Consider the following 13,427-nt stretch of genomic DNA (forward strand, 5'->3'; position numbering starts at 1 on the left):
GTATATTAATATATTGTAAATAACATAGACATAGACATACTTGACCTTTTCCATTTAGTGGTTCATTATATATTTATATGAACTTTTTTTTGTCAACTTGATGGATCTAAATCCTGAAATCCAAATCACCGACAACCCATGGAAATGTGAATTGCGACATATTTGTGTAAATTAAGCAAACAAAATCAATAACATTTTTTAACTAAAAAATCAATAACATTATTTGGTAAAAAAGTATGGCATCATATCTATATCTATGTTAAAAACAATAGAACGGAATTGAATAAATATCTAAACTTTTAGTGTTATTTATTGATTTATTGATTATTAATACATGTCATTATGGTAATGTGTTGTTTTACAAGGCAAAAAAAAAGGGGAACATGATGACTAGCTAGTATGATAGCCAATGGGGTCGACGCGCCATGATGGTGAATATTGGTAGCATGGCATTGCTGATTGGCTACATGTTTGATGAGTGGATTGTAGTCATGAAACCACGAATTGGACTCTCCTTGAATCCATTACTGAACTTTCCACTTCTCAATCCATATGTTTTCTGTTCTTATCACTTGAGCTGTCATTTGAGAACTACTAATATGTAATTAGTGTTTTAACTTAGTAATTTTTATCAAAATGCATATTTTTTATTTTTTAAATTTCTTTTTGCATATATTAACATTGAGGACCATAGATAAGTAAGATAACCTAATCAAATTTTACATATATTTTAATAGAAAAAGAGTTATTATTATTCATTTAATAGAAAAAGAAAATAATATATATATATATAGATTATGAATTTTCTTAAGCCATTTGAAAGAATATCATTTCATAATTATATATGTCTATCTTTAGCGTAACTGAATACTTGATCAAATGTGAAAAAAGTGAGATAAATTGTTAATACTATTGAAAGAGTTCCTCTTTCAACAAGATGTGTTGTAACTGGTATTCTTATGTCCAGTTTAATTGGTAGAATAATTATATTTTCACACCTAAAAAATGAGGTGTGGAGAGGTGGAGGAAGAGAGAGATAGGAAGAAATGAGAGAGAAAGTAAAGATGTGATAGGTGATTTGATTGATAGAGAAAAGAGAAATAGATAGAAATGAAGGTGGAAAAGAAATAGAGAGGTGTGTATATATCATAACTCGTATTTTTCATGACTCACATTTTAGATTGGGATCACCTTTGTAGGAATTAGATGAATTATGTTTTAAAAAAAAAATGTAAGAACTCATTGATAGGAAGTTAATTCCTATCAAGAAGGAACATTAGTAACCCTAAAGTTTAAACTAGGAAAAAATAAAAAAGAAAGACTTGATCAATTTTCTTGTGGAAAATGATGTTTCCTCATACTTTTTGGACGAACCATCTCCGAATTTGTTGCTTTCAACACATGGCCACCATTTATTGGTGGTGTGTTAATTAATGTGATTTTTTCCACTTCTTTTGTACGGTTTGTCGAATCCGTCGGATAAATGGGCCGGAGAATAAAGCAAAGCTCTTTTCTTGTCAATAATTTATAATGGAAGTAATACAACAACCTTACTCGTGGTACCAAATAGAATATTCGAAATCATAAAACATATAATAAAAAGTTGAAATTATTAAACTAATTTTCATAAAGAGCAATATAATAAAACTAGAAATCTCTGTCTCAACTAATAGAAGTCCATGAGATGAGGCTTCTATCACTCATCTTCAGCATATTTATGAGTAAATCGTCTAAATAGTCCCTAAAAGTGTAGGGGTCGGACACTTGCGTCCATGAACTCCAGAAATGACTTTAAAATTCCCTGAAGTTGCAACCGTCGGTCACATTCGTCGTCTTACACATTTTCCCTTAGTCTCTGTGATGAAAAATGTCTATGTGTCACATTATGTGCCAAAAAAGAAATCCAAGCAAAGCAAAGCATTTGATTAGTCCATTCCACTTTCCAAATTGATAAACTAGTCACCTCATTTTCAACCTTCTCTTATGGATAGAAGTTAATTTTCCATTCACTTGTTTTCTTTTCACTTTCCCTTTTCCCCTTTTGTTTCTGCTGTTGTTCATGTGAACATGATTGACGCTGAAGCTGAAGAGGTTTTATAGAGAGATTTTCCATTGACACGTCTCACTATACCATACACCAAAGGAATCATCATTGTCTGTTTCCCCCAGAACATCATTAAAAAAAACAACATCCTAGATTGTTCTCTCTCTCTCTCTCTCATCCCAGATCTTCATTGCCATTGCTCCTACCACTTTCATGTGATCGGTAAGATATCTTTCTCATTCCACTTGTCTTCTTCTTCCTTTTTCTGATTATTTTTCCTTCTGGGTACTTCTAAGGTCGAGTTTTTTAATGTTCATTTTTTGTGTCACTAGTAAAATTCTGAATTTGTTTCTCGCTTGCATCTAGCACTGCATTTCCCTATAAGATTCACCTTGTACTGGGTTAGTTCATCAGTGTGTTACATGTTTTGGTTTAGTTTTTCATGTGGGTAGTGCACTAAATGTATAATCAATTATTTGCTTGATGGTTGCTGAAAGAAGCACTTTTTGATGGAGCTTGAGCTCCACGCTGCTGATTAGATCTGAACCTTGCTTTGCATTTTCTTACCTTTTAATAGTATGTTAACTTACAGACATATATAATTTCACTCAAAAAAAAAAAAAAACTTACAGACATATAATTGCTTCATGACAGTGATTAAAAGGTAAACTGACATAATTCATTGGAGCTTAATTTGTTTATTGAAACTTGCAAGTTGTTAATTTATTCAGTGGAAGCTATTTTTCTTGTTTTGGCTTAAATTTTTTGTTATGGATCTTGAGTGGATGGTGAAGTATTGAATCAGAATTGGCCTTTTTCAGGTTTTTGATGGCAAAGCCAAGTTCAGCTGATAGTAGGACTAGAAGCTCTGTGCAGATCTTTATAGTAGTTGGTTTATGTTGTTTCTTCTATATATTGGGCGCATGGCAGAGAAGTGGTTTTGGAAAGGGAGATAGTGTAGCATTGGAGATTACCAAGAAAGGTGCAGACTGTAATATAGTTCCGAATTTAAGTTTTGACTCTCACCATGCTGGTGAAGTTAGCAAAATTGATGAGGTTGATTCAAAACCTAAGGTATTTGAACCTTGCAAGGCTCGTTATACTGATTACACTCCCTGCCAAGATCAACGGCGTGCCATGAACTTTCCTAGAGGAAACATGGTTTATCGAGAGAGGCACTGCCCGCGTGAGGAAGAGAAGTTACACTGTTTGATCCCAGCACCTAAAGGGTATGTGACTCCATTTCCATGGCCAAAGAGCCGTGATTATGTTCCGTATGCAAACGCACCCTACAAGAGCCTTACAGTTGAGAAGGCTATTCAGAACTGGATCCAATATGAGGGAAATGTGTTTAGATTTCCTGGTGGTGGAACCCAATTTCCTCAAGGTGCCGATAAATATATTGATCAACTTGCTTCTGTGATACCTATGAAAAATGGGACAGTTAGGACAGCCCTGGATACTGGTTGTGGGGTATGTTTGCATTCATGTGATTATGTCAAACTTATTTAGTCATTTTTTGTTCAAGCTAATTTAGTTATCAGCACAATTAGTTAGTTTTAGCTTTGTATCCTTAATGTAAGGTTGTTTTGCACAGGTTGCCAGTTGGGGTGCGTATCTTTGGAGCAGAAATGTTGTGGCCATGTCATTTGCACCAAGGGACTCTCATGAGGCACAAGTACAGTTTGCTCTAGAAAGGGGTGTACCTGCAGTCATTGGTGTTCTGGGAACCATTAAATTGCCGTATCCATCTGCAGCCTTTGACATGGCACATTGTTCTCGCTGCTTAATTCCTTGGGGAGCAAATGGTGAGAAATTTACAATATATAGTACTGTCATTTTTTATATGAAGTGCTTGCTGTAAATAAGAGAGCACAGTGTTTAGCTGCTCATTCTTGTTCTGTTTGACTTGGCACCTTATATCATCTCGATACAGATTTTGAAAAGTGAATCTTGTGTTTGTATCTGTAGATGGAATATATATGATGGAAGTTGACCGAGTTCTAAGACCTGGTGGTTATTGGGTGCTTTCGGGTCCTCCAATCAATTGGAAGGTTAATTACAAATCCTGGCAGAGGCCAAAGGAGGAACTCGAGGAAGAACAAAGAAAGATTGAAGAGGTTGCTAAGCTCCTTTGCTGGGAGAAGAAGTCAGAGAAGTCTGAAATAGCCGTCTGGCAAAAAACTGTAGACTCTGAATCATGCCGAAGTAGACAAGAAGATTCTGGTGTAAAATTCTGTGAATCAACAGATCCTGATGATGTCTGGTATGGTCCTTCTTTTGGGGTTAAACCTTTAGTATATGTTGACATCACACTGCTGGTATGAAAACCTGAGTCCCAATTAACTTATGTTCTGAATTGAATGGCTGTTTTGTGACTACAGGTATAAGAAAATGGAGGCCTGCGTTACTCACAATGTTAAAATAAATGGTGATGTTAAGCCATTCCCACAGAGGCTATATGCCATCCCTCCTAGAATTGCCAGTGGCTCTGTTCCTGGAGTTTCAGTTGAGACATACGAGGATGATAACAAAAAGTGGAAAAAGCATGTAAATGCTTATAAGAAAACTAATAGACTCCTGGATACTGGAAGGTATCGCAACATTATGGATATGAATGCTGGTTTGGGTAGTTTTGCTGCAGCTATTCAATCTTCTAAGTTATGGGTCATGAATGTTGTGCCTACTATAGCCGAGAAACAAACACTAGGTGTCATATATCAACGAGGACTTATTGGCATCTATCATGATTGGTATGGCTTTCTATCTTCTTCCTCCTATTTTATTAATGGCCTTTCTTGATCATATATTTCAATACATGTTTCTGAAAGTATAATGTGATGTAGACATATAGTCTGCCAGTTAGTATATGCTATTGCTATCTTGTTTTGAATTATGACTAGGTGTACAATTTTTTTGTAATCAGGTTACTTCTTCCTCACATGTTTTTTCATTTATTTGTGTGTCCCTTTATGATCCAGGTGTGAAGCCTTCTCTACATATCCAAGAACATATGACCTCATTCATAGCCATAGTCTCTTTAGTCTGTACAATGACAAGTAAGTATTCCTTGGTTATTTGATTATTCAATTATTCTTCCTATTACTTTAAATTTTTAATTCAATATCAATTCTTAATAGTTGTGGGCTTTCTTAGAGTGCAATTATAGGTTATAGTTTAGCTGGTATAAAAATTGAGTATAAACAATTGCTGTCATGAATCCTTGCTTCATAGTTCTCTTGACTTGCTGATCTGTGTATGCTGCTCCATGTTCACTAAAATCTTATTCACCAATCAATTTTTGTTTGTGGACCCCTGAACAATCTTCTTGAAGAGCTACAGCTGAGTGACTCCTTGGAATTTGGATTTACTTTTAGCTAAGGATTCGTGGAACTACTTGGTTTTAGTTGGCTTTGTTTTCTTTTTCAATCGTATTTGTTCTTGTGTCTCAACTCTCAACTCTCAAGCCTTATGTAATGATGATGCAGATGTAACATAGAAGATATTCTTCTGGAGATGGACCGGATTTTGCGCCCGGAAGGTGCTGTGATATTCCGTGATGAAGTCGATGTGTTAATTAAGGTAAAGCAAATTGTTGGAGGAATGAGATGGGATACTAAAATGGTTGACCATGAGGATGGTCCTCTTGTTCCTGAGAAGATACTAATTGCTGTCAAGCAGTATTGGGTTGCCGATTCAAATGCCACATCAACACATTAGTCACTGAAGACAAGTTGAAAGGCTTAACTTTCAAAACATGATCCTTGTTGAGTTCACATGGTTTTGTCATCAGCATTTTGGCTCCACTAATCATCACAACTTTGGCACAGGGAGGGTGGATACTTATAGTTAATGATTAGTTGTCACTTAGCTTGAGGTTTTCTTTTCATAATTTAATTATCTTGTTATAGGATGTTACATCAAAAGTCGAGCAAAACTCTGGCTTTTTTATTATTGAAATAGTTTTTTTTTATTTTCTGCTGTTTTGAAGTTGCAGTCCCTCTCCATTGGTCCATTGTACTGGTGATGATGACTTGTATACGTTTTGTAACCAATTGCAGTGTATGGTTGGTTCTATCTTGGCTAGAATTCCCTCATTGCCTGCAAGTCTAACTAAAACTAAAGGGCAAAATATGTTTAGACCCTATAAAATAGATAATCATTTGATTTTAGTCTCCATTTTTATGCCCCTTATTTTTATCTTTTTTTTAATAGTTTTATTCTAGTTCTTGATGTATGATTTGTTCTTTTCTTTGGGTTTTAGTGATTATTGATGTGTTACACAATTGTAATGGACAAATGGGGTACCACAATGAATGTAGTGTTGATACCACTTCTTTTTATTTGTTATATTATTTTGTTAACATTAAGGGTAAGAGTGAGGTTGGTGTGGAAAAAAAAGGATTACAAATAAGTCAATTTAACAATTTAAATTAAATATGGTCTATTTTACAGGGATTAATTTATTATTATTTTTACAAAACTAAAATAATATTCCCATTTCTGAATCTTTTGGCCCTCCCTCCAAATGTAGGTTGTATACTGTAATTGTATTAAATTGTCCACTGTAATTGACATCAACAGAACCATTATTGCTGATACCTATAATTTGGTTTCAGGTGCCTGTGAAAGTATAGCTTAACCTAAAAAATTAATGCCATTGCTTTCTGTTTTGACATGTAACAAACCACCTGTTGGTAGAAGTTCTTTCAAGTTTCAACCATAATTTTGGGGGGAGGAGGCAGGAGGGCTGTGCATGGTAAGTTGCCATAGAAATCCCATTTTCTTGGCAATAGTAGTGAATAGTGATGTTCCACAATTTCAAGAGAGGGTAATCAAACAACATGTACTTTTTTCTTGTGGTCCACAGGTATTCTCCCATGGGTGGCAACCCGAGCCAAGAACTCCGCACCACATTATGGTGAGACTAATTAGCTGTGTTCCAGTGAAGATTTTTTTCATTCGCAAAATCCAAATCCGAAACCTTACTTACGGAGAGTCGGATATGTATCACTTGAACCAACCGTCCGTTGGATGGTATGTACTTTTTTTAATCTTCTTTAATTTTGACAACAGATAGGGCTCCACTTAACATTCTTGGTGCTCTAGTTCTTGTTTCTATTTTCTTTCATATGGCAATGGAATGAAAATTGTCGAAATAACACAAGACTATTGTTAGAGTCGGAAACATCCACGTCATGTGGGGCGAGCTCCCAATGATGATTTTTCCACAAGATATAAACCCGAAACTTTACTTAAGGAAAGTATGTACATGCACAAACCACCTGTTGGTTAGCATGTTTTTTCACAAATCTTATTTTGACAGCAGATAAGGCTCCACTTAGCATTCTTGGTGCTATTTTCTTACATATGGCAAGAAATGAAATTGTCAAAATAACATAAAATTAATAATTGACATCAAGTCATCAACAGAACCATTATTGCTGATACCTTTGATTTGGTCTGAGGTGATTGTGAAAATGTTGCTTTACCTTAAAGTGAAAGCTATTGCTAGAGCCATCTTGTTTTGACAAGTAACTAACCACCTGTTTACATAAGTTCATTGAACCATAATTTTGGGGAGAGAAGGGGACTATGCATGATAAGGTTCAGTAGAAATCCCCTTTTCTTCCCCATAGTACTGATAGAAGAAATGTTACACAATTTCAAGAGAGGGTAATCAAGCAGCATATACTTTTTTTTGGGTGCACCGCATGTATCCTTCACAGACGCTAACCGTATTCGTCTATTCGAGTCATGAATATTCAAGTCATGGTGAGACTAGCTCTCATTGAAGAGATTTTTTTTTTTCATTCGCAATACTTGATATGAGACTTTCCTTGATGAGAATTAGGCATGTATAATCCGAACTGCACATGTTGGTTCATATACTCTTTTTTTGGGAAGTCCTGTATTGACAGCAGTTAGGACTCCACTCAGCATTTTTGGTGCTCTAGTCTTTGTTGCCTTTATTACATATGGCAATGAAATCAAAATTGTCAAAATACCACAAGTGGTTGTGCACACCATATTAGCTGCAAGTGAAATGTCAGTTATTGTATCACCACGTAAGGTAAAGAACTAATAATGTGCTAAACTGTCAACTCATCACAGCATCTTTCAATACACTTCTAAATCCAATCCTCCCAGAATCACTTTTCCATACCACAGAAATTAGCCGCCAGTAACAACCACGAGAAGTCATGAAAAATTCCAAATTTGCAATATACATCTTACCTCAAATTAGAGGTCAATGTTAAGCCTCAGAGGAGGCCCTGGGACAAAAAATTTATCTCGGTAGACAAATGTAAAGGTAACCAGTCATTTCTAGATAATGCACACTCCTAGGAGTTCAAGACAAGCCATGCTAGTTCTGGTAGGGGTCTGCTTACCATCAAAGTACATGTTACACAATAGACTAACAAAGATGTTGGTGTGGATTAATTGGAAGGAAAATCCTAAACGTATGATAAGCCAAGATGATGAACGTGGACACAACACGTGAGTTAGATGGGACAGGAAATAAAACAAGGGGTTTGGTCCACTGATTAAGGAGCATTCAAATTATGCACGCAACAATTACTACAAAATTGTAGTGAAACTTGATTCTCCTTTAAGTTAAGTTACTAGTTGAAGTATTGCTCCTGGAAATGATTGGATAATCACATTAAAATATTCTCACTCTCTTATCTGCACCGACACACTCATGCACACTTAAGCGTAGTACATATAAGCAATGGTATTATGCATGCTGAGAGTTGCACCTTCAACATATGTGCGGCTGATATGTTTTAGTTCAAATTAAGTTTTTATGATGTATTAGTTTTACCAACTATGCTTTAGGTTGTCGACATTCCAGATGTTATATAAGGTGGAGCTTGAATTATTTATGTTGAATCCAGTAATCATAAGGGACATAATCAAGTTTGGCGGACCATGGTGACAAAGTGGATCTGCAAGTGTTTTAGAGTGACTCAAGTTGTTCTTTAAGAAAATGTTACTGTAGATAAATGCATTTAATGAGGTAATTGTATTAGTACATAGTTGGGATGGGACATAAGACCTAAATTGGTCATACTAAATCCAATCAATCAATCAAGATCGAGTGTTAATCTTCTTGTACGGTGATGAATATGGTGGTGATACGGACAATGCCAGTGATGCTCCTTCTCAATGGTTGCTCATTTGTCGTATGTGTTAAGTCATCTGCACGTTGTATCTACAAAAATACTTTGACGCTCAAATTACTAATATTTTAAGTAATGAGCTAGCTTAAATATTATCTCTGCGTACCTTATGGTTATTTGGTGATCCCTCATATAGACTAAGGTCGGGAGAGTCTTAGGTTATGTTAACGTCTTCCGAGTTCCTAGGCGCGACGTGCCATGGAGTCTTAGGTTATGTTAACGTCTTCTGAGTTTCTAGGCGCGACGTGCTTCATGGCCAGCCCTTAGACCCCCTACGTCAACTGTCCTTGTAGTAGGTTGAAGGATGATGGACCTTCCTTATGCCCATTGTTATGCTTATCCTCTGTTTCTTTTTTTTTTTCTTTTTTTCTTTCCTCAACTCTTTTTCTTAGTCACTTTCCTTCCCAACCAAAAATGAAAACTGTCACTAAATTAGTTCATGGTTGATATGTAACTGGATTAATTGAACGCCTGTAATTCAATCGGTTAAGAACTTGAAACATTACGACATGGTCTGACTTGAAAAGAAAATTCCTTAACTGAAGGGCCACCTCGTTTGTCACTCTGGGGTCCTCCCAAGCTACTAATTATCTATCCTTTATTTGGTTTTTGCTTAGAGTGTGGTGTGTGTATAATAAGCGTTATGCAATCTTGTCAATATTTATGTCTGTTTTGGATTTATATGGTTGATATGGAAGGCTAATAAATGCCACTGTTAATCAATTTGCATGCTATGTTCTCACAGTCAATTTTGTGTGGACAGCCTATATCTCTGAATCAACTAGACTAATTTTTGCTAGTTGGTTACTTCCCAAGGCAGAAATGGTGTTGTCACTTACCAATATGGTCTAGTACTAGATAGCTTGACTCTAGAAGTATTTAGTTCAGGGTTTAATTCCTGAGTAGCACGTATAGAGAATGATTTGTTGGGAGAAGTTTACCCACTTGATGTGATCTTCGAGTCTCGTGGAGATTAGTTTCATAGCTGCCGACGGTGGGAGTACATTGGAAATCTAAAAACAAAAATGGTGTTGTCCCTTTTTTTTTAGGGGATGGAATCTATTCGTGTCACAAGATTATTAAATAAGTGAGACGTTATTCACTTAACATTATCACGTAATATATGAGATATCACTCGATTTGTCAAATAATCTATCTATACCCTACAGCAGCAAACTGCATTGAAGAACCAATTAGTTCCTGTATTTCCCTTCCTGTCTGTCACAATTAAATCTCACTTAGCAGATTTGATTGTTTAATATTTGATTTATTAAAAGTGTATTAGACTAGAATGGACTATTAAGTACCATTAATTGGGAAAACGCAATACTTTAGAAATGATGGAGCTACAGACAATCAAATCAAAGTGGACGGGAACATGTTTCTCTCTAGTAGTTATCAACCTTCCTCCTCGAAGGAGACAAATCATAGGGCTTTCCAATATAAGGAACACTCCACTGTTAATATAGCCACCTAAACTTTCTCCTTGTTCTAGAAGAAATCTGCACTAATGCATATTATTATGCTAAGTGTTATAAAAATCTTTATCAGTGTCAGTTCAAGAAATTTGATCAGCATGAAAACTGTAGATGAATTGTCAATTAGGCTACAAGCACATGGTCCTACCTAATTGACATTATGCACATTCCTACTTAAATTGCTGCTATTTAAATAGCTACTATTTGTATTTAGACTCTCAAAACAGTATAGACACACCACAAACACTCACTTTTCTCATTACATCTCTCTTCTTATCATATCAATTATATATCACATTTATTAGTTTTTTCTATTATCTTCATTTCTCACTCTGAATGTCTGTCAGGTATCAGCACCGTGCAGTGTGCGGATTTGCACCAATCATTACTCACTCTTAAATATGCCAGGCATGGCAGCCATTCTGCTATTCATTTTAAATACTCTCTCAAGCATCTATTTCCTCTCACTCTATCTACTTTAGCCTTACCTAGACATAATTTTTCTTCCAATCTTGCTCCTTGATCACCTTTCTGGTCCTTTAACTCTCAAAAGTTCTCATAATATTAATTCTTTCACTTCTAACTCTCAAGTATATTTAGTATCCTTGTCTTTACCACTTCTGTTCTCTCATTTTGTTCCACTTTGTGCCTGTTCTTCTACCAGCCTCTCTGCAAATACAGGTTCTGTAGGGCCATCTTCTGAGTACTTCATACTTAATTTCCCTCAATAGTCCTTCAATTATGGTTATCACAGCTACCCCTTCCAACAGCACCCTCCATCATTTGAAAACTTTCAACTCTCAGAATAACAATAACCTCCTCCGTGATGCTTCCTTCTCTTCATACTTGAACAACAAAGAAGAGACCTTTGCTGACTCAAGCCATCCCTTTACCAGAAAGGATCCTCTTCACCAGGGAGTTAAGAAGGAAGATGATGAAGAAATCGGAGTTTTTGAGGCTGAAAAGTACTTCCATGGAGGAGAAATAGGAAGCCCCAGAGTTGCTATCATTGGTGCTAGTAAGTACCAGCACCAGAAGAAAGAAGAAACGGCTCAAGAAACTAGAAGGTACAAAGTTCTGTATGGAACTCCAAGTGTTCGCTCTGAATCAAGTTTGAACAGCCAGAGTGCACTTTTACCAAGTGTTGTGAATAATTCTTCAAGGAATAGCAAAAGCAAAGCACAAAGGAAGAGTTTTCTAGCTGGTCTTGGTTGCAAATGCTATTGTTCTGATAAGAATTCTGTTGATATCAGTGACCATGCAGCAGGTGAGATCAGTTTTAACAAAGCTGCTACTTATGGTGCAGTTCATGGAAAAAGAACCTCAAAAAAGCTCATCAATACTGATGCAGATTCTAATCATTCAGCTAAAGCAACTAAGCCTCATGCAGAAATCTTCATCAACAAAGATGTCTACTTCCAAAAGCCAGAGAAGTTACCATTCTCAACTGTGAATTCCAGCTCAGGAAATCAACCTTTGAAAGTGCAAATTCAAGTAGAGAAGCCAAGGAAATCGTTGGAAGTGTTTGGATCCCCAATATTGGATAACATAAGCAAGTCCGTGAGCTTTGATAGAAGGCTGTCAATGCCCTCTTGGGAATCTGCAAATTCTGTTGGCAACTTTGATGATGATGCTGCAAGTGATGCAAGTTCAGACCTATTTGAGATTGATAGCTTCACAGGAAAATCCAACCCTTTTCTTGGTAAATCAACTTCCAACATTGCTTCAGGCTGTGCCAGCCCCACAACTTGTTATGCACCAAGTGAGGCAAGCATTGCATGGAGTGTGGTCACTGCCAGTGCTGTGGATTTTGATGATCAAAGGTCAGTAGCAACCATAAGGAGTCCAATCAGGACATCATCCTTAACTTCCTCAAATGTGAAACCGAAAGCCGGCAAAGAGATGCAGAGGAGGCATTCAAGTAATTTGTTGGGTTGCAAGAGCCAGAAGGCTGTGGGAGTTGCTGTTGATGCCTTCACCACATGTGAGAAACCAGGCTCTACCCCACAAATTCGTCGCAAGTCAGAGATGTTCCCTCATGTGACAAAGCTTCAGGGAGGGGCAAAGGAGGAAAATTTTGGTGCAAAACATGGGCAACAACATGTTTATGCCAAGCGCACACCCTCACCACGTGCTTCTTCACAACTACTATACATTTAGCTTGCTTGAATACATGTATATCTTTCCCTGCATTTGGAATGTAATAAACTATGTACCTTGAGTTATTACTCATATCATGTTTGGATTGGTGTTTAAATCTTCCAGAATCACTTCTACTCCCTCAAAAGCCATTAGGAGTAGTTTCTCTCGAATCAATTCTTCTTCCAACGTGAAAATCTAATGTGTATCCAAACATGTTGTTAGTGTTACAGAGTTGTAATTTTATTGGTTATTGTGTTTTCAATATAATGGCTTTGGAAATAGATAAGCTTTTAGTGAATTTGGATCTTCTGCAGCACATTCTCTACAGCTCCCTCCTACACAATCTTAGCCATTGATTTTTACGATTAATGGTTGAGATCAATCTAAATTAAAAATATATTATTAAACTAAAAAAAATTATCGTTAGTTGACTGCTACAGAGGAGTAGAAATCAAAATTCACCTTTAGTCCAGAGACCATGAGGCAAAGAAAGCATCTAATGAGGCATCATATGACCACATCAAATGTGAAGTGTCATGTGTCTCCCTCGTACTGATTTTCATGTACTCTTCTGTT

General features: G+C 36.4%; 2 protein-coding genes across 2 annotated transcripts; both read left to right on the plus strand.

Annotated features, from left to right (window-relative positions):
• Positions 1–1,991: 1,991 nt before the first annotated feature.
• Positions 1,992–6,223, plus strand: LOC130739832 (probable methyltransferase PMT2). The gene is made up of 7 exons (XM_057592263.1): positions 1,992–2,266; positions 2,866–3,517; positions 3,642–3,852; positions 4,016–4,310; positions 4,429–4,797; positions 5,026–5,103; positions 5,533–6,223. Exons 2-7 carry the CDS (start codon positions 2,873–2,875, stop codon positions 5,762–5,764), a joined length of 1,830 nt encoding a protein of 609 aa, XP_057448246.1. The 5' UTR covers positions 1,992–2,266; positions 2,866–2,872; the 3' UTR covers positions 5,765–6,223.
• Positions 6,224–10,922: 4,699 nt separating this feature from the next.
• On the plus strand, positions 10,923–13,149 carry LOC130739833 (protein PHYTOCHROME KINASE SUBSTRATE 1-like). The gene is made up of 2 exons (XM_057592264.1): positions 10,923–11,976; positions 12,061–13,149. Exons 1-2 carry the CDS (start codon positions 11,451–11,453, stop codon positions 12,867–12,869), a joined length of 1,335 nt encoding a protein of 444 aa, XP_057448247.1. The 5' UTR covers positions 10,923–11,450; the 3' UTR covers positions 12,870–13,149.
• Positions 13,150–13,427: the final 278 nt, after the last annotated feature.

The sequence above is a fragment of the Lotus japonicus genome, chromosome 2 (assembly GCF_012489685.1).
Source record: "Lotus japonicus ecotype B-129 chromosome 2, LjGifu_v1.2".
Lineage (NCBI taxonomy): Eukaryota > Viridiplantae > Streptophyta > Magnoliopsida > Fabales > Fabaceae > Lotus > Lotus japonicus.